The sequence below is a fragment of the Erinaceus europaeus genome, chromosome 16 (genome assembly GCF_950295315.1).
Source record: "Erinaceus europaeus chromosome 16, mEriEur2.1, whole genome shotgun sequence".
Taxonomy (NCBI): domain Eukaryota; kingdom Metazoa; phylum Chordata; class Mammalia; order Eulipotyphla; family Erinaceidae; genus Erinaceus; species Erinaceus europaeus.
The window spans coordinates 4,246,482-4,268,156 of NC_080177.1; the positions used below are offsets into that span (position 1 = coordinate 4,246,482).

A 21,675-nucleotide genomic window follows, 5' to 3' on the forward strand; every position below is an offset into this window, starting at 1 on the left:
CTCCTGAAGAAAGATAGGTCAGAATGCTCCATGACCTCCAAGTCCTCTGGCAAAGTACGGGCAGTCACAGCGTGGATGCAGAGGCCTGGAGCTGCATTTCTTAGTTATGGTCTCAGTTTTACCTTGATTTATCCTACCAGTTAAACCCTCGCAACAGTTGCTAAGGAAGTTCCTACCTTTCCCAGCCCCTTCTGCCTTTCTTCGCCCCTTTCCAAATCCTGTCAAGCCATTTCCGTTTCCAACTTGCCACATCCAGGTCTGACTCTTAAAAGCCTTGGCTCTCTGATCAATAAAGAATCGAATCGCCTGGCCACCACCAGCTCTGTTCCTGAGTCATCTCTCTCACGACGCTGAGTAAGTAGCAGCCCGGGCTGGCTCCGGTCAAGTTCTCTCCGACCCAGAGAGTACGCACCCGAGAAGAGGCACCCCCACGCTAGCCCGGCACATGGCAGTGGCTGGGCAGTGTGAAGAAATGCAGACAGGAGCCGCGCCTTTCTGAAGGAGGGGCAGTCATGGCCATGGGGACTCTGAACTAGGCCCCAAGTTATAGTGCAGTCTGGGCTCTCGGGGCTCGCATCTGGACATTTCACTACAAGGCTCAGTGCCTGCTCAGGACAGGCAGAGTGGTAATGCTGGGTCCCTATACTGGCCTGGTGTTTCCACACTGAGCGCCTACTGTATTTCCATCTTAAACCACATCCTTATTCATGGTGCAGCAAGGAAGATCAAACGCATGCGCAACAGATGGCTGAGAAGCCAAAAGAGAAAGGAGTGTCTGACATGGACTGCTGTAACTCACAGGGCTGTTAATATGCTCTGCACAGGGTACAGGGCAGCATTTGTGTGAGTTTACAGAGCATGCAGCTCACTTCAGCAAAAAGGTGTCCTTTATCTCCTCAAGCATTCAACGTATGCCTTCTGCTTCTCACTTGGCCCTTCTGCATTTTCCTGATCTGAGCAGGCGCACACAGCAAAGTGGTGTCATACTGCACACTGCTCTTTCCTGAATTATTTCAAGAAACACAATTATCCCCAGGTTAGACAAGCTCAAGTTGACATATGTGAAAACATATAAACATTTACTTTGAGGTATATATACACCGACAAGAAACAGCACGTACATCTGCAGTCAGGTTTGGGAGTCAGATTATATTTATCATAGGCCAAATCGATAAAAAGTGGATAGGTTTTATTTTTTTTTAAATTTTTTTATTGTTGTCATCGTTGCTGGATAGGACAGAGAGAAATGGAGAGAGGAGGGGAAGACAGAGAGGGGGAGAGAAAGATAGATACCTGCAGACCTGCTTCACCGCCTGTGAAGCGACTCCGCTGCAGGTGGGGAGCCGGGGGCTCGAACCGGGATCCTTACGCCGGTCCTTGTGCTTTGCGCCACGTGCACTTAACCCGCTGCGCTACCACCCGACTCCCTGTTTTGTTTTTTAATTAAAAACATTTTTCACTCCCCGCTGTTTCTGACCAGCACTGTGTCATCATGAATGGTCTATTATGGCAGAAACTATGGTCTCAAAATGTCTCTCCAGCCTTGAAACAAGGACACAACCCATTCTGGTTAGCCTTTCTTTCCTTCCTTCCTTCCCTCCCTCTCTCTTTCCTTCCTTCCTTCCCTCCCTCCCTCCTTCCTTCCTTCTCTTTCTCTCATGTGGCACCAAGGCTTCATGGATGTTTGATACTACAGCCCTAAACAATTACTTTATTTTTTTTTTAATTTTTTAAGTCTATTTGTTTGATAGAGATGGCCAGAAATTGAGAGAAGGGGAGATAGAGGAGACAGAGAGACACCTGCAGCCCTGCTTCACCACCTGTGAACCTGTGAAGCTTTTCCCCTGCAGGTGAGGACTACTGAGAGTGTACTAACTGCTGCCCATATACCCTTAATGCAACAGGTGCTGGGGGCATGTGGTGCCAGGGTTTGAACAACACAGGGTCCTCCAGCATGGTGAGGCGCACGCTCTACCTGCTGAGTCATCTCCAGGCTCCACATCTTGTTGCTGTTGTTATTTTGGGGCCAGAGATAGCATAATGGTTATGCAAAAAAAGATTTTTGTGCCAGAGTTCTGAAGGTCCAGGGTTCAATACCCAACAACACTATAAACCAAAACTGAGTTATGTATCAGCAAGAATAAATAAATGGGGGTGGGGGGACATGTCGGGGTTGGGAGATGGCTCAACCACTAGAGTGTACACCTTGTCATACATAAGGACCTGGGTTCAAGTCCTCAGGTACCACAAGGGAGGACAATGCAAAGAAGAGGTTTCATGAGTTGTGGGACAGTGCTGTGGTGACCCTCCCCCCTTAAATATGTAAATTTTTTTGAAATAAATAAATCTTTAAAACAAAAGTTTACGCTGGAGATGAAACCCAGGACCACGCACGCCAAATCCGCTCCCCCCAGTGAGATGCGTCAGCGCCTCTCTAAGTGACAGAAACCGACTGGAGAAGCCTGGCAACAAAGGGGGCAAAGGCATATTAGAAAAATATTAAGCTGGGTCAGGGAGATAGCTCAATGGTGGTTCACCAGGCTTTTGTGGCTGAGGCTGTGAGGTTCCAGGTTCAATGGCTACCACCACCATTAGCAAGAATTGGGCAGGGCCTTGTCCCTCTCCTCTCCTCTCCTCTCCTTCCCCTCCCCTCACTAAAATCCATATTGGGTTGTCTACAAAGTCATGCGTAGAAAAACATATCATGATTTTTCTGACAACCCAGTAATTAGGGCAAGGGGCATAGCATAATGGTTATGCAAAAAGACTTTCATGCCTGAGGCTCCCAAATCACAGGTTCAATTCCCTGCATCACCACAAGCCAGAGCTGAGCAATACTCTGGTCTTGGTCTCTCTCTTTTTTTATCTCTCTTCATTAAAATAAAACAAATTAAATATATTTTAAGATAAAATATTTAATATAGGGAGTCGGGTGGTAGTGCAGCAGGTTAAGTGCACGTGGTGCAAAATGCAAGGACCGGCATAAGGATCCGGGTTCAAGCCCCCGGCTCCCCACCTGCAGGGGAGTCACTTCACAGGCGGTGAAGCAGGTCTGCAGGGTGTCTGATGTGGAGGAATTATTCTGATGCAGTCTCTGCCCCCAGGTTTTACCACGCCCCGCGAAATCCTAGCAGTGCCCCCTTCAACCAATCCTGCTCCCACACGTCACCCCTGGTTGTTAACCAATAAAAGCTCTCTCACTCCCCCCCCCCTGGGCTCTCTCGGCGCTCTCTCTCTCTCTAGCTCTCTCCCTCCCTCTCTCTCTCTCTCTCTCTCTCTCTCTCTCTCTCTCGCCCGGTGGTGAGGTAGTGGGGACGGCCATTGAAGGCTGACTCCACGTGGCCTGAGCCACCCCCCCCTTCCAATAATAAAGATTTGTGCACCTCACTTCCTCCAGACTTCCTCTCACTCTCTTCTCCGCAGCACAGCCCGACACCTGGCCCCAACCGACAGGTGTCTGTCTTTCTATCCTCCTCTCTCCATTTTCTCTCTGTCCTATCCAACAATGACAACATCAGTAACAACAACTACAACAATAAAAGAACAAGGGCAGCAAAAGGCAATAAATAAATAAAAATCTTTAAAAAAAATACTTAATACTTAGAGTGGCTGTTGTCTCAATTTCCTGTTGGGAGATACATTCGTGTAAATCCCTATCCCAAGTATTTCATTTCATAATGAAAAACAGTATCACTCAGAGCTTGGTCAACTAACTGGTACTCTGAGTATGGCTGGGGAGTGGGCCCTAGAACCTGCATTTTAAGATATCCAGATGATTTTTATTTTGTTTTTGTTTTGCCCCCAGAGTTATCGATGGGTCTCAAAGCCTGTAATCTGCTACTCTCAGCAGACACTCCCCCCCCACTTTTTTTCTTTTAATTGATAGGACAGATAGAAATTGAGGAGAGGGGAGCGAGAGAGGGAGAGAGACACAAACACACACGCAGCACTGCTTGTGAAGGTTCCCCCCCCTTACAGGTGGGGACCGGGGGCTTGAACCTGGATTCTTGCACATGGTATGGTGTGCACTCAACGGGGTGCGCCACTGCCCAGACCCTCCAGGTGACTCTTATTTATGTTACATGTGAGGTGTTACTTCTCCAGTAAAGAGACAGAGAATGGCTACTTGGTCCTTGTCCCCTCTGTACAGGTGAGGAACAGCTGAGTGCAGATGAAGGAATGTGCACAAGAGGAAAGCAATGAGGCAGAGGCCTCAAGCAGGCCTGAGCAACAGGAGCGAGTGGGACGGCCCAGCATAAGTCTACAGATGGCTCTGACACACAAGTGGCCTGAGACCAGCGGGAGGGAAGTTGTGAGATCAAGTACTTCCTAAGAGGTGGACAAGCAGAATTCCCAAAATCCATAAAACACATCAAAGCATGAGTTAGAGCACAAAAGGAAGATGACAAGGTTTCCAAGAGAGAATGGAGAGAAACAGGGTGAGGGTGAACACTAGGAAGCAGGGGTCAAGGCAATATGGCGGGGGCTGAGAACAGGTGGACACTTCAACACGAAGTCATAGACTGGGCTGAATGCTGGTCGACAATGAAGTAAGGGATACCAATGTCCTGGGCACTGGCTTCCTACCTCCTCTACTGAGGAGCAAACAAAGCTTCCTCTTTTAGCTGCTGGTTGAAGGTACTGGGATCCAGCAGGGAAGTTTGGAATGGTTCACTAGGACAAAGAAATTATGGATTGAGGCACACCTGGAAAAGGCCATATCATAGCTAGCCAAGCATTAGAGTCAATGGCAAATATATTCATGCTCTAATACTTGAAATGCCATCGGGCAGGGGAAGAAAGGGAAGACTTGGGACAAAGTTAAATGAGTGAGCGAGATGGAAGACGACAAAGAAAAAGAAACAATGTGGCCGGACAGTGGCGCACCTGGTTAAGCGCACATGCTGTCATGCTCACGGACCCGGGTTTGAGCCCCCGGTCCCCACCTGCAAGGGGAAAGCTTTGCGAGTGGTGAAGCAGAGCTACAGGTGTCTCTCCATCTCTCTCCTTCTCTATCACCTACCTTCCCTCTCTATTTCTGGCTGTCTCTATCCAATAAATAAAGTTTGTTCTTTTCTCCCCTCCTCCAGGGTTATTGCTGGGCTCGGTGCCTGCACCATGAATCCACCGCTCCTGGAGGCCATTTTTTCCCCCCTTTTGTTGCCCTTGTAGCTTCGTTGTGGTTATTATTATTGCCCTTGTTGACACAATTCGTTGTTGGATAGGACAGAGAGAAATGGAGAGAGGAGGGGAAGACAGAGATGGGGAGAGAAAGACAGACACCTGCAGACCTGCTTCACCGCCTGGGAAGCGACTCCCCTGCAGGTGGGGAGCCGGGGGCTCGAACCGGGATCCTTAACGCCTGTCCCTGCGCTTTGCGCCACCTGCGCTTAACCCACTTCGCCACCGCCCGACCCCCTAAATAAAGATTTTTTTTAAAAAGTTAAAAAAAAAAAAAAAACATTGAAGAAGAAGAGGAAGAAGAGAGAACAAGACCACCCAAAGCTTGAGACTTACAGATTTTGGGATTTCCTTTAATAGGAAACTTCACAGCCATTTCCTGAGGGTTGGTGCAGATGAAGACAAATGGAGAATCAGATTCTGGACTCATGTCTGGATACTGTGGAATAGTAATAATAAAAAAAAACCAGTTCAGACAAGTTGGAGCAAATGTTGAATTTCAAGATCAAGGGGTGCCCCAGATTTCACCTCAGCATTCAAATGACAGGCCTCACTCTTTCTCAGTCAGGGACTGAGAAGAGGATTATGCTCGAGGGGTAAGAACAAACCCTCCACCTCTCCCAGGCCTTTGCACAGAAGTCTTAGGCAGTCTCCTGCCTGCTACTTTTTTCTTTTTCTTTCTTTCTTTTTTTTATTTTACTTCTTACAATGAGAACAGCATCTTTAAGGAAAAGCTACCTGACACTTTCCCAGAAGAACCAGGACTGACTGTTCCCCCTCAGAGAAGAGACTGTGAAGGAGGGACTTCGGTACCCCTCAGACTGGGCTCCAGTGGGGGAGACTGAAGGGAAATCGAACGTCTGCAGAAATTCTGCCAGAAACAGTCAACAGAGCCCTTCTCTCACCCAAGGGGCGGAAGATGATTCATTCTGAAAGGTATGAACATGTAAAAGCTGTTTTGCTGGACGCCTTCCAGCTTTACTAGGGTGAAGAGGTAATTGGTCAAGCAATTCGGAAAATTATTTAGAAGCCTCCCTTGGATCTTACCACAAAGAAAAGCTGAGTGAATGCTTAAGGCTTTTATTTCCCCTGCAAAGGAAAAGCACAGAACCTAGAGGGCATTGGCCACACATTCACAATCCAAGCAACAGCTCTGGGTTGGCAGAAAGTGTTCTCTTGCAATGCCCGATTGATTTGGGGTTTCATTATTTCCTATCTTGGGATGGTTTGTCTTTCACAGGGTCTACAGTATGACTCATATCAGATTTTGTTGCCAGGAGATCTATTTTCCCAGCCAGTACCATCAAAAACATGAAGTTATTTCTGTTCTTACCTACCTGCTAAGACAGGCCCTTCAAAGATCTAAGGCTCCAAAGTGGCAATGGAGAGTTTCGTTAAACCAAGAAAATACAAATTTCTCTACACCTAGTGCAAGCATAAACAGTTAAGCTTCTTTGAAGAAAATTGTTTGGTGTATTGCACCAAAGTCAAAGACTCTGGGAGGTGCTGGGAGAAGAGTTCAGGTCCTGGAACCTGACGGCGGAGGACCTAGGTGGGGGGTTAGTGTGTTATGCGAACAACTGAGAAATATTACATACATGCCACAACTACTCTATTTTACTGTTGACTGTAAACCGTTAATAAAACCCCAATAAAGGAAAAACTATTTTTATTTATTAACTCAAGGGGGGTGGAGCAACACTGACATATGCCGTACTGGGGATCAAACTCAGGACCTCAGGTGTCCAAGATTAGCGGCCTACTTATTGCCCACAGTTAAATGTCTTCTCTGACCACTCTCTCCTAGGTGGTAAATAAAGCCAGAGTGAAAACAGCAGGGATTTCTAGCAGCATTCTCAACAGCCATGGCATGCACTCTGAAAAGACATGGCTTAATAGAAGGCACAATTATATTCCACAGGCAGGGTCAAGATGCCCGTGCTCACAAATAAAAATGAAAGATAAGAGGGTGACCCCTCTTCAAGCTTTATCCCCTGATCGTTCGGACTCAAAGGGAAGCAGGGCCCAGTTGTGGCACCCTGGCATGGATAAAACCAGAGGCTGTCATCAAGATCTTAAAGCTAATTCCACAGAGGCCCACGCAGCAGCAGTCACAATTACCATCTCTTCAATTTCCTGCTCTCTCTCCTCTGTGTTAGCCAGGGTGGGGGCAGAGGCCAGACTGCCAGGACTTCACAGCTCTGCCTTTCCAAAACCACAAGCCATTTCAGCCTCTTTCTTCTCTCCGCTTTTTTCCGCATCAATAAATGTCCTCTCTCTCTGCTGGATAATCCCATTAACAAACACATTCTGTAATGTTCGCCATAAAGCAAAAACTCCCCTCCAGACCCCACATTCTGCCCACTTCGCTGGCTCCCCCTCCTTTTTTTTTAGAGCAAATTTCATTAAAAGATTATTTGTACTCTCAGCCTCAGCTTCTTCTCCTTTTATTATTTATTGAATTTACTATAAACAGGCTTCCACTCCACCAAAGCTCTCCTTGCAAAGGTCATTGTTCACTTGTGTGTTGCTAAATCAGATGGTCGATTCTCTGTTCCCTTAATGACCCGTTTGTGGACCTTGGTAGAAATTTTCTCTCAGCTTTTTAAAGTCTTTTAAAAAAGATTAATCTTCTCACCTGCAGGGGGGTGGCTTCACAGGTGGTGAAGCAGGTCTGCAGGTGTCTGTCTTTCTCTCCCCCTCTGTCTTCTCCTCCTCTCTCCATTTCTCTCTGTCCTATCTAACAATGATGACATCAATAACAACAATAACTACAACAACAAAAAAAACAAGGGCAACAAAAGGGAAAATAAAAAAAAAGATTTACCTTATTACTGAAGTCACATAAGACAAAAGACAGAGTGACAATGGCAACATTCTGGCACATGTGGCACCAGGGATTAAACCAAGAGCCTCCAGCATGCAAGTCCCATACTTCTACCTGCTGACCTCTGTCCGGGCCTCCCTGCTCCTGAACATATTCCTCGCCTGACTGCTAGAATATTGTTCTCTTGTTCTGTCACTTTACTAACTCTTCCTCACCTCCCCTCATTTTTTTTTTACTATTTATTTTATTCCCTTTTGTTGCCCTTGTTGTTTTATTGTTGTTGTTATTGTTGTTGTCATTGTTGGATAGGACAGAGAGAAATGGAGAGAGGAGGGGAAGACAGAGAGAGGGAGAGAAAGACAGACACCTGCAGACCTGCTTCACCGCCTATGAAGCGACTCCCCTGCAGGTGGGGAGCAGGGGGCTCGAACCAGGATCCTTATGCCGGTCCTTGCACTTTGCACCACCTGCGCTTAACCCACTGAGCTACTGCCTGACTCCCAGCTCCCCTCATTTTTAAATGTTGTGATGCTTTAGGGGCCAGACCTCAGGCTTCTCTCTACCTATGATCCTGAAGATCTGCTTCATTTTCAAAAATTAATAAATAGGAACTTGTATTTGTAGCAACGAGATAAAAAGTCCCGTGGCAATCATTTTGCTATTGTATTTGAAATCATTCTGCTGGCCACCTGAGAGGAAAACCGGGTATCTGACCTTCTGTGTGTGTGCGCATATACACCCGCAGGGGGCAGTAAGGAACATATGAACCATAAGATGCCACCTTCAAACACACGAGAATGGCTGTTATGGGACAAAACCAAAGACCAGGGGAAACGGCAAGGTTTGGGGAGAATGTAAAGAAACTGGAAGCTTTGTGTTCTGCTGGTGTGAATATAAAAGCGATACAGTCGTCACAAAAAACACTTTGGGGGGCTTCTTCAGAAAGTTAAGCACAACACAGTCAGGCTGGAGTAGTGGCTCTGCCTGTGGACTCTGACACAAACAAAAAGTTAAGCACAGAATTACCACATGTAATTACTACCAGAAGGTCCCCAACTGCAAAACCGGGTGGGAGGGTCTCACAGACACTCATATGCCGTGTTTTTAGCAGCTGTTCACACGGCCATGGGCTCTGCAATCCAATGTCCATCAATACAGGAACTGATCAACAAAGTGGGGTACAGATAAGACAATACAGTAGGTTTCTGACTCGAGCTACAACACAGAGGAATCCTGAAAAAGGACACTCAGTGGCAGGAACCACATGCAAACAGGCAGGTACTGCCGTGAGTCAACTCATATGGGTGCTCAGAGACATCTCTACGGCCACAGGCTGAAGGGAAGGAAGGGAGCTAGTATTTACTGGGTAGAGAATTCCTGTTTGTGATGCTTGTGAACGTTTCAGAAGGTGGATAGTGGTAAGGCTGTACAACAATTGGCCACTGAACTATATTCTTAAAAGGGGTAAAATGGCAGCCTGGGAGGTTCACACTAGAGGTTGGCTAGAGCACCAGGCTTGAGAATGTGAAGCCGTAAGTTCCATCCCTGCCACTGCACATGCCGGAGATGTTCTGCCCTCCCCCTCTTGTTTACTAAACCAAGAAATCATTTCCTCAATGAGTAAAACGGTCCATTTTATGTCACTGCCATAACAGAAGTTGAGGAGGCCACTGAGATAGCTGACCTGGAAGGATGCCCGCTTTGCCATGTGTGTGACCCAAGTTCAAGGCCCTGGGACACCCCATGGCAGTGCTATAGCACCGAGCAAGTCTGAGTGCTATGCTATCTCCCTCCACCCCCGGCCCTTCCTCTTTGAAAAAGTCTACCTTGAGGTTCGAAGCTCCAGCGGTGACAAAATGTCTTTTTTGCTTTTAAATCAAGGTCCTAGATACTCCTTTTCAAAGCTGCTTCTCTCTTATTCATACCCCTTTTGACACAACTAAGTAACTATTCCATCTTCCCAGTTTTCCGGGTCAGAAGCCCATAACTAACCCACTGGGAAATTCTGTCAACTCTCCCTTCAAAAGACATCTGATATCTCACCACTTCTTGAGACCCCGTGGCTGTCTCCTGGTCGCAGCCATCTTAACGCCTCCCTGGAGGTTACCACAATGACCTCCTAATTGGTGTCTGCTTCGGCCCTTCACCTCGCTCCTGTCTATATGCACAGGATCAGGTCACTCCTCCGCTTAAGGCTCTCTGGGGGCTTTTCACCTCAGCTACAATAAAAGCCCGAGTCCCGAGTCCTCTCTGAAGCCTGCAAGCCCCTCCACAGTCTGCGCCCTCCCCCACCCACTTCCTCCTATGCCTCTCCCCCACGCTGCTTCACTCCAGCCTCACTGGCGTCCTTATTCCTGGTCTCAGGGCCTTCACACTTGCCGGGACCCTCTTGCTGGAAAGAATCCCTTACCTCTCTGTCCTCAGGATTGAACGTCTTTTATTTTTATCTTTATTTTTTTAAAGATTTTACATATTAGTCTTTCGTGATCATTCAGTTTAACCTCCTCACAAACACTGAGTCTTTATTCATTTTTTTCAATTTATTCTCTTGTTACCCTTGTTGTTTTATTGTTGTTGTTATCGGTGTCGTTGTTGTTGGGTGGGACAGAGAGAAATGGAGGAGGAGAAGACAGAGAGGGGGAGAGAAAGAGACACCTGCAGACCTGTGACACCGCCTGTGAAGCGACCCCCCTCCCCCCTGCAGGTAGGGATCTGGGGGCTCAAACTGGGATCCTTATGCTGGTCCTTGCGCTTTGCGCCATGTGTGCTTAACCTGCTGCACTACTGCCCGACTCCCTCTTAATTCATTTTTAGATAGAGACAGAAAGGCAGACATAGGGAGACCATGGCACCAAACTTCCTTCACTCTGGTGGAAGTCAGGTTTGAGGCCAGGTCGTGCACGTAGCAAAGCGGCACACTCTGCAAATGAGCTATTTTGCCAGCTCAAGTGTGGTACTCTCGACCCCCCGGCCTTCATTTTTGTCCCTACAACACTTATCATCTGATGCTACTGGATTGTTGGGAAAGTCATTGATGTATTTTTCTATGCAAAAATGTGTCCGTGTCTTTTCCAACAACCCAATCCATTTATTTTCCCTCAATATATAACTGACGGATCTATTTATCCCCAATGTATAAATGACTGATCTATTTTCCCCCAATACATAATCAAAAATATTTTATTTATTTTATGTTAATGAGAGATAAAAGAGAAAAGACCAAAGCCCTGGCTGATGGTGGTGCTGGGGAATGAACCTGGGGACTCAAGAGCCTCAGGCAGGAGAGTCTTTTGCAGAACCATTATGCCATCACCCAAGCCCACTCCCCAACATATAATTTACTGATCTCTGACATATTTTCCCCTGTATTTTGTCTCCTTACTAGGATGAAGATCTCACCAAGGCAGGGGCTGTCTGTCCCATCCACTCCTCCACACCTAGGATCATGCCTGGCACAGAGTAGGCAAACTGTACATATCTGCTGAATGAAAGAACCACAAATCTGACAAAACGGGCGCTAAGGCTCCCTTAGCCACGTAGACAACGCACATGCTAGAACTACTGGGCTCTTGGAAAAGTCATGACGTGTTTTTGCAGAGACAAACAGAGAAAAGGTACCACGGCATTTCCAACAGCCTGGTCCAGCCCTGGGGGCAAGCGGGTATGGCTCTGTATGCTGTCCTACCGCCAGCTACTCTGGAATTCTCGTGTCTTGGCGAATGACCAGTAAGGCCCTATGTTTAATTACAAAAGAAAACTCCTCTGATGTGCATAACAGAGTAAGGAAAAGTCAAGTAGTACAGAGAATTGGAAAAAATGATAGACAAATAAAATCAAACAGAATCAAGAGGCTCCTCAGACCCATTCATGACTCATAGCAAAGATAAACATTAGAACCAAGTGTCTTGATGGAAATCAGGCCAGACTATATGTAAACGTGGTCTGCCAAACGTCAGGTCCATCGCTGAGTTTCAGGGAGATAACAGGAGACAGAGGTGAAGAGCAGCACAGTCACAAGGAATGAGAAAAGTGAGGCCCTGGCAGTGGGAGGAGGGGTTATTTCCAGGGGCAAACACATTAGAAAGCCAGCCTGGCGGAGCCTCAATGCCACCAAGAGAACATCTCTACATGTTACATGCTGAGGGGGCAGGGGGCCTGAGGAGGAGGGGCTGGAGGACTGCTAACAGAGAGCGGAAACTAAACAGTGAGAGCAAGGAGGTTCATACTGGGGAGACCGGAAGCTCTGCGTGTGGTGGTGGTGGTTTGGGGAGAGCACAGGATGGGGCGCTGAGCAAAACAGACAGGCTAGGGGATGCTGGCACAGAGAAGAGAGACACTCACCACCCGCCCTTTGGCCTCAGCCCCAGGCTCCCCCAGGGGGCTGCTCGGTACCTGCCTCCACCAGGAGTCCTCCTCACCTTGGTTTCCATCTGAGAGACAGGGGAGGGGGGATAAGCTGCTTTCTTGCCTGCTAAGTTTCAGGTAATTACACAACAGCATTTTCTTCCCCTCTCCAGAGGGAAATTGTTTACCAGTCACCTAGAAAACATTTCTTTTGCCATTTTCATAAGTGGGGGGTTTAGTACTCCTTGGCACCCACTACTGATAGGGCCTAAGTCTGTACTAACGTGGGACTCCTAAGACATGTCACTCCTCATGGTCAATCCCCAAGCGGCCTTCAGTCTTCCACCTGTCCCCAGAAGGGTTATGCTAAAGCAAACAGCAGGAAGGAACTTATTGACCGAGAACAGACACGCACTACCGGTTTTCTTGGTCTAAACTTTGGGAAACGAGATAAACTTTGGGAAACTTTGGCCACAATCAGGCTCTGAGATCTAGTTAGCTGAAAACCACTCTGAAGAGATCGAGGTGATAAGGCCCAAAAAGAGAAGGAAGTGAGCCTGATAGGAAGGCCACCAACAGGACAGACCCCAAGAAGTCTCCTCAAAGCAACCGCGTGCTCTGATGAGCGCTTCTCAGTTACACTGTCCTTCAGAGCAATTCAAGGTGCTCTCTGGCTAACAAGCGTTGTGGACCCCACCCCCAGGAGGAGAGCTCCTCTCACTTCAGAGGAACAGGCTGGTCAAGATGCCTTGAGCAGACAGCTACTCTGTTTGAGCAGGGCTGGATAAAGATCATGCCAGCTGGCACAGAGTGGTAAACCTGAATTCCCACGGGCCACTGCCCAGTTCAAAGTGTGTGCCTGGCATCAAAGCAGATCAGCCTCCACAGAGTGGAGGCAAAGCCGCCCAGATGGCAGGCCAAGGCCTCGCTTCTCCGAGCCTCTCGCTCGACGTGAGCTACTGTTCGACCCCAATCCACATTCCCAGGCTACACCTCTTCACCATACTTTTCTCTCAACGGACCGTCTGCTGTTACCCCTGCGCAGACCCGTATATATTTCTATCCTCTGTACAGGAAGACTTGAACAGCCATCCCAAGTCTGCCATTTATTGACTGCTAGTTCGCTGCTGTCTTAACTCCCTCCCTGAGTCTCTGAGAGAGGAGTGGTGACAATCTCGCATAGGGTTGCTGTCAGGATCAGAAAAAGAACACAACAGGTTGGGCACATAGTAGCTGATGAAAAAAATGCAAAGGCGACAAGAGTCCATTATTGTTGTTTAAGGCTAATACCAAAGCCCATCTTTTGGGCTGGGGAGATAGCATAATGGTTCTGGCAAAATACTTCACGCCTGAGGCTCTGCTAGGCCAGGTTCAATCCCCAGCACCACCATAAGCCAGAGCTGAGCAGGGCTCTAGTGTCCCTCTCATAAAAACAAATAAAATTTAAAACAAAATGACCATCTTTTGTTGCAGAATTGGGATTTTCCACATGCTCAATTTCTTCGCTTGTGGCTTCCTTTTTCACTCAGCTAGACGCACAGAGATAGACAGACACAACAAAACCTGAGCTTCCTCCACTGCCACGGCACCTCCCACCTGGTGCCAGGATCTGCACCTGGGCCGAGCACTCAGCAGGCTAGATGCCCACCCCCGAACTATGGCTCAGCACCCAGCAGGCTAGACGCCCACCCCTGAACTATGACTCAGCCCCCAGCTTTGTTTTTTGGCCACCGGGGTTCTCACTGGGACTCGTGTCTGTACAATGGCTCCACCATTCCTAGTGGTCATTTCTCCTCCTTTTTCTACAATTTACCTTTATTTCTCTTCTTTTGGGAGAGGTGAGAGACAGTGAGAGAGACAGCTTCAGCACTGCTCCACTGTTTCTGAACCCCCCCACACACATACACACACACAGGTGGGACTGTGGGGTGTGAACCCAGATCCTTGCACATGGTAGATCGTGGCGTGCACTCTATCGGGTGAGCCACCGTCCAGCCACCACAAACTACCACCTATCTTAATAAAGCCTTCTGGGAGGTCTCCAGCTGGAAGCAACCTTTCCCTTCTAATTCTCAGACTGTTTTCTTGTAAGAGGTTTAGTCTTACCAGCCAGCAAAATAGCTCACTTGGGTAGTAGGCTGTCTGCAATGTGTTCAACCAAAGTTCGAGCCCAGTTCCCACAACAATGAAGGAAGTTTTGTTACTGTGGTCTCCTACTCTCACTAGTAAGTTTTTTTTTTTTTTTTTTTTAAATATTTATTTATTTATTTTCCCTTTTGTTGCCCTTGTTATTTAACATTATTGTGGTAATTGATGTCATTGTTGTTGGATAGGACAGACAGAAATGGAGAGAGGAGGGGAAGACAGAGGGAGAGAGAAAGATAGACACCTGCAGGCTTGTTGCTTCACCGCCTGTGAAGCAACTCCCCTGCAGGTGGGGAGCCGGGGGCTCGAACCGGGATCCTTACGTCGGTCCTTGTGCTTTGCGCCACATGCGCTTAACCCACTACGCCACCGCCCGACTCCCGTTGTTTTGTTTTTTTAACAGAGTATGCTCAATTTTGACTGATGGTGGTGCAGAGGACTGAACCTGGGCCTTCAGAGACTCAGGCACCAATACTGAGCTGCCTTTCAGACTCCTAAGGATAGGCCCATACCTGATTCATCTTTCTGCTGCACACAGTGTCTGTAACTGTGCCTGGTGTAGAGTTGGCAGCCAGCTACTTATTAGTGAGTAAACTCTCACAAGAATCTTAAGAACTAAATATTCATCAGAGAGAAAACTGAGCACTGAAGCCCTCCCATATTTCATGGTCTAGTGTGGTGCTCCCCTCCTCTCGGGAGAAAGTTAAGGTGTTTGCTGCACATGTGCATGTTCTCCAAGGAGAAAAGTCACCTGGGAAGACCCAGGTTCAATCCCAGCCTCACCACCACTCAAGGAGAAAAAAAAAAAACAACCAAATGTAATGCATCTTCCTGAAGCCATCAAGCGGCTACAAAGGGCTGGCAAAACCATCAGTTCTGACCCTGAGATTCCTGTGAATGTTCTCATCTTATGAGAACTCTGAAGAGCCCTTCCCTGTCTCCCAAGTGAGCCGTGAGTGCCAACAACCAGTGTGATGAACAAGCAGGCCCCCTCTTCATTGAGTCTCACTGTCCTCGAGGGTCACAGTTTGGCCTTCTCGGCAGAAGGACATGTAGCCTCACAGGTTTTTTCTGTTTATATTTTTACGAATTTTTATTTTTTGTGGTTGCTGGGACTTTACTATTCCAGCCCTACTTTCTCAGAGAAGAGACAAAGACACAGCAGTACCACAGCAGGGAAACTTCCCCTGGCGAGTGTGTTAGTGCCAGGCTCTGGCCCGCAGGCGCCCTCCCAGGGAGCTATCTTGAGAGAGAAGCAGGAGCCTCTGAGCTTCTCGACACCACAGCTGCTTGGAGCTGGCCATTGCGTCCTTCCTTTTCCAATCCCTCACGTGGAGGAGCCGGGGATCCCCGCCCTTGGAGGGACGTTTGAGCCTGCTCTGAGCTCTGCAGAGTACCTGCACCCCCACAGGAGAAGGCCCGGCACGCCGCTGCCTCCACGCTGGCGCACTGCGGTTCTGCCGCTGGTGTCAATTATGTAGGCACCCCCGCAGGAGAACTGCTCTGCGGCATAATTCCTCCCAGACAGGGTCGAGGCAGCTGTAAAAGCCCTCAGATCAAACAGACTAAAGGGGCAGAACTGGCTTCAGAACAGAAGGGGGATGGATCACCAGTGACCTTGGAGATTTCCGACAGATGAGATTTTCTCTTGAAGGCAGGGGTATAAATAGCACACACACAAACACAGACGGTGGAAACAAAAGCCGCACCGACTCCAAACTTTTTTTTTGTTGTTGGCGAACTTGTGAGGTCGAGAGAACTGTTCAAACCACAGCTGCTAATGGTTATGGATTTGGCAATCAAAATGCCTTTAAAAAAAAAAAAAAAAAAAGTTGTAACTGCCTTACTATTGAGGTTATAAACCACAGCCTTGATGCATTGTTGCAGACAACATCCTCCCTGCTGGTTCTGAAAGCTGCCATCTGCTGCCTGTAGATAAAACGCTGCTTCTCCACGTGGCTCCTTCTAGAAGACACGCAGGTTTTAGCACTCATCTACCTTGTTCTCCGGAGTCTGGCCTGTCTGCCCTCCCTCCCACCCTCCCACCCTCCCTCCCTCGTCTAAGCTGACCCCCACCATCACTCTGGACGGCTGGCTGAGGGTCTCTTGGGGTTTTTCTATGTCAGCAAAACTACTCTAAGATAAAAGGAAGACAAGTCCTTAACTCACAGGTTCAACATTATAAGCACTCACTTGCCACTTAGAATGCAGAGCACTTGTGCTTATTTTTAGTACTTTTTAGACGACACACGTATTTATCATGAGCGAGGGCGCGGAGCTGGGAGAAGAGAGGGACCAAGGTGCCGCTCAGCTCTCGTGGAACCGTAGCGAGAACTGAACCTGCGCTTTGTGCTCTGACAAGCTGAGCTATCTCCCTAACCCAGCACATGATTTTAAACAGCCTCCAGTAAAAACCTTTCCTGGTTTTGTTTTGTTTTTCTCCTAAAGAACTAAATGCTCACAGCATGCCAAACAGTGACGGCTTAGTGTAGTCTAACTCATCAGAGGCAGGCCAAGAATGTGAGGTCAGCAAGTAAGTTACTACTTGCCCATGGCAAGGCGAAAGTCAGGGTGAGGATAGAGAGGGAGCAAGTGGTCCAGGCACCCAGGAGACTCTTTCAATGGAAGGGCAAGGGGTCAGAGCCACAGCGGGTCTCCAAGAAGATGCAGTTCAGCCGAGTGACGAGAAACGTGTGGAGATGCAGACAGAAGAGGGGGCCAGACCGTCTTCTGGCTGCTTTTCCCTCAGTGAGCTGAGCAGCGAGGAGAAAGAAAAAGCAGACATACCCCGACTAGCACTTCCGAAACTGCCGGGTACCGGGTCTGCAGTACTTAAGTAGATCTGGGAGGGGGGCTGTGTTTCCAAGAATGCCGGCAACACTATGTCATAGCCACCAATATATCAGAAAGTCTGAGAATGGAAAGATAGCTCGCATGTGTGAGCCAGCTTACCATGTGTGAAGCCCCAGCACCGCACGAGAGCACCAGAATGCTAGAGGAAGCTCCATGAATGGTGGGGTAGTGCTGTGGTGCCTCTCTCTGTCTCTCGTTGAAATAAAAAGAATGAAAACAACCCTGAACAGGAGCAGTGGAATCACACAGAGGCAAGGCCCCAGTGCTACAATAGTAACTAAAACAACAATGAAAGAAAAGAGTTGTAGGGAGTGGTGGCCCAAGAGGCTATGCAGTAGTTAGGGCACCAGACTTGCATGCATGAGGTCGAGTTCATCCCAGTTCCACATGTGTCAGGGTGATACTCTGATTCTCTCTTCCATTAAGCAGTAAATAAATGCTTTACACTAAACATTCATCTGTCCAGTCTAGACACATCTTATAAAATACGTGTGACAGTGACCTCCCCTGGTTTTGTGTTTGAAGAGCACCTACACTACCGGAAAGCTTGGCAAATGCTGGCAGAAGGCCCGTCAACCCTCAACTCTCAGCTCATTCTTGCACAGAAGACAACAGACTGGTAAAAGAGATTAAACAACTGCATTTCCCCCCACAGGCAGCGAGTTCAAACAGAGACAGGTGGATAACCAAGGGGGCTTGAGACATCTTCTAAAAGGCAGCCATGTACGAGTGTTCCAACATTTATTTATTTATCTTCCCTTTTGTTGCCCTTGTTGGATAGGACAGAGAAATGGAGAGAGGAGGGGAGACAGAGAGGGGGAGAGAAAGATAGACACCTGCAGACCTGCTTCACCACCTGTGAAGTGACTCCCCTGCAGGTGGGGAGCCGGGGGCTTGAACCTAGGTCCTTGAGCATTGTTAACATATGCACTTGCAAGTGTAAGGATCCTGGTTCGAGGCCCCTGTTTCCCACCTGCAGGAGGTCACTTCACAAGCGGTGAAGCAGGTCTGCAGGTGTCTTTCTTTCTCTCCTCGTCTCTGCCTTCCCCTCCTCTCTCTATTTCTCTCTGTCCTATCCAACAACAGCTATAACAACTACAACAAGCACAACAAGGGTAACAAAATGGGGAAAATAGCCTCCAGGAGCAGGGGATTCGTAGTGCAGGCACCCCAGAAATATCCCTGGAGGCCAAAAAAAAAAAAAAAATGCACTCAACCAGGTGCACCACCACCTGGCCCGGTTCAACTTTTTTTTTTTTTTTTGCCTCCAGGGCTATTGCTGCGGTGCCTGCATCACGAATCCACTGCTCCTGGAGGCCATTTTTTCCCCTTTTGTTGCCCTGGTTGTTTTATCATTGTTGTAGTTATTATTATCGCTGTCATTGATATCAGACAGGACAGAGAGAAATGGATAGAGGGGAAGACAGAAAGGAGGAAAGACAGACACCTGCAGACCTGCTTCATTGCCTGTGAAGCAACCCTCCTGCAGGTGGAGAGCCGGGGGCTCGAGCCGGGATCCTTATGCTGGTCCTTGCGCTTTGTGCCACGTGCACTTAACCTGCTACGCTACAACCTGACCCCCGGTTCAACTTTTAAAAGTGCTACAATTCCCGCCCAGGACAAGCATCTCCAACCAGGGCCAATTGCTCTTCTGAACAGTGATGTGCTGTCCCCGAGCACAGAATAGAAAGCAGGGGGGAGTCACACACAAGGGACAGGAGGTATCTTTAACAAGGTCTAGAGGCTTCTGGCACTGGGGGCCTTGCATCAGGGACATTCATAAGGCAACTTAACAGCACCCATAACGCAGTTGGGAACATGAGAGGATTCTTCCTTCTGCCTGTCTCCGCACAAAAGACGGAAGCTGAACTCAGGAAGAGGACTAGATCCTTGAGAAGCCAGAAAGATTCCTTCAGTTAACCCGAACTCCCATAATGCTTGTGGCACTCCACAGACTAGGTACTATTATCTCTCTCCCCATTTGTGCCCACCAGGACCTCATCTTCAGATGATCCCATCCACTTCCCCCAGTGGACTTTTTGCATTCCCATTAATTTCAGACACAGAGACAGAGAGAGTAAGAAGAAACTAAAGTTTTCTCTGGTGGTGGCCAGGTGCTCGCAGGTGGTGCTGGGGGCTTGAACCTGAGTCCTCACACAAGATACTGTGTGTAAGCTCTAGCAGGTGCGCTATCTCCTGGCCCCTGGACACAAATGTGGGAAAACAGGCAGGCTAATTATCTAGTGATTGAAACCACTTGACCTTGTACCAGGTGTCAACTGTTTGGCAAGCAAGTAAATAAAGCAAGGCCCCTTGCCTAAAACCAAATGAAGCACGATTGGCTAAGTTTCCACTAAGCTGCTGGTGACGAGAGAGGCCAAAATTGTCAAGTCTGCAACGTTAAGAAGCGGGAGCGGGAGTGGGAGATGGAGGAAAGAAAATGCTGAAAGACAGATAAAAGGCCCCACAGTGAAGTGATTAAACCCAGCGCCTTGTCCCCAGCAAAGCACTCAACAACCCTGGACACGGTTTTACTTTTTTTTTTTTTTGGCCTCCAGGGTTATTGCTGGGGCTCGGTGCCTGCACTATGAATCCACTGCTCCCGGAGGCCATTTCCCCCCTTTTGTTGCCCTTGTCATTGCTCTTGTTGTTGTTACTGCTGTCGTTGTTGGATAGGACAGAGAGAAATGGAGAGAGGAGGGGAAGACAGAGAGGGGGAGAGACAGACACCTGCAGACCTGCTTCACCGCCTGTGAAGCGACCCCCCTGCAGATGGGGAGTCAGGGGCTGGAACCGGGATCCTTAACACCGGTCCTTGTGCTTTGTGCCACGTGCGCTTAACCCGCTGTGCTACCGCCCAGCCCCCACCCACAGCTTACTTTTAAAAGAAACTGCAAAAGTAATGAAAGGCTGATATGACTGGGGAGCAAAGAAGGTTAGAGAAAAATTAAGCTGAAGCACAATTTCGCGAGCAGAGTGGTGGAAGCCCCAGCACCTAAATAACTTCTCAGAGAGCAGGAAGACCAGGCTGCTCCGCTACAACTCCTCCCACTCCAGGACGGGCCTTCCCATCTTGGCTTTCTGATAGTGAACCTATATACAATGGCCTCAGATTGAACCAACAATCTGCCAATTGAGCTAAAGTCCTCTAGCTCCCTCAGCTGTTCAGACACCGACTTGCGGCAAGTCGGTCCAACCACTGGTAATCAAGATAAAAACACACAGGTGGGCGTCAGGTCAAGCAGCGGGTTAAGCACGGGTGGCACAAAGAGCAAGGACCACCATAAGGATCCCGGTTCGAGTCAGGGCTCCTCACCTGCAGGGGAGTCGCTTCACAGGCAGTGAAGCAGGTCTCCAGGTGTCTATCTTCCTCCCTCCCCTTCCCCTCCTCTCTACATTTCTCTCTGTCCTATCCAACGACGACATCAATAACTACAACAATAAAAAGACAAGGGCAACAAAAAGGGAATAAATAAATATTAAACACACACACACAAACGTAACCCAAACAGATGCACACAATCAAACCTGGCAGAGCATAGGCGACCAGAGTTCTAGGACGCCTGCCCACCAACAATTCTCTGGCTCAGATCAAGTATTTCAAAAAAAAAAAAGTAGCATCCTACTATCCCTGCCGCTAATTGAATGATTTAAGAGCTAATGAAAGGTTTACCAAAAGGAAGATTATTTTTTAATTTTTATTTTTTATTAATTTATTCATTAATTTTATTTTAGGAGAGAGAGAGAGAGAGAGAAAGACCAGACATCACTCTGGTACATGTGCTGCCAGGGCTAGAACTCAGGACCTCATGCTTGAGAATTCAATGCTTTATACAACGTGCAACCTCCCAGACCACACAGCAAAATTATTTTATTTTTTACATTTTTTAATATTTATTTACTTATTGGATAGAGACAGTCAGAAATCGAGAGGGAAGGGAGGGATAGAGAGGGAGAGAGGGAGAGAGGGAGAGAGAGACAGCAGCACTGCTTCACCACTTGTGAAGCTTTCCCCCTGCAGGTGGGGACTGGGGGCTCGAACCTGGGTCCCTGTTGTAACATGTGCACTCAACCAGGTGCACCACCACCTGGCCCCAAAATTATTTTTTAAAGATTTATTTATAAAGAGAGGGGAGGGGAAGAGGTGAGAGTACTAGAATATCACTCTGGCATATGCAGTGCTGGGGGTCAAACGAGGAACCTTGCTTGAGAGTCCAACTTTTTTTTTTTTTTTTTTTTTTTTTCATGAGAAAGATAGGGGAAAGAACCAGACATCACTGGTACATTTGCCGCCAGGGATTGAACTTGGGACCTCATGCTTGAGA

The 21,675-nt window shown here is 48.0% G+C and overlaps 1 protein-coding gene across 2 annotated transcripts in view; it reads right to left on the minus strand.

Moving 5' to 3' along the window:
* The window catches only part of TRIP4 (thyroid hormone receptor interactor 4), a 62,778-nt gene that overhangs the window by 4,685 nt on the left and 36,418 nt on the right, over positions 1-21,675 (minus strand). For both annotated transcript variants that reach the window (XM_007532346.3, XR_009545258.1), the window contains exon 12: positions 5,518-5,620. In XM_007532346.3, the coding sequence (XP_007532408.1) occupies positions 5,518-5,620 (103 nt within the window). Of the gene's footprint in view, positions 1-5,517; positions 5,621-21,675 lie in introns of those variants that run through there.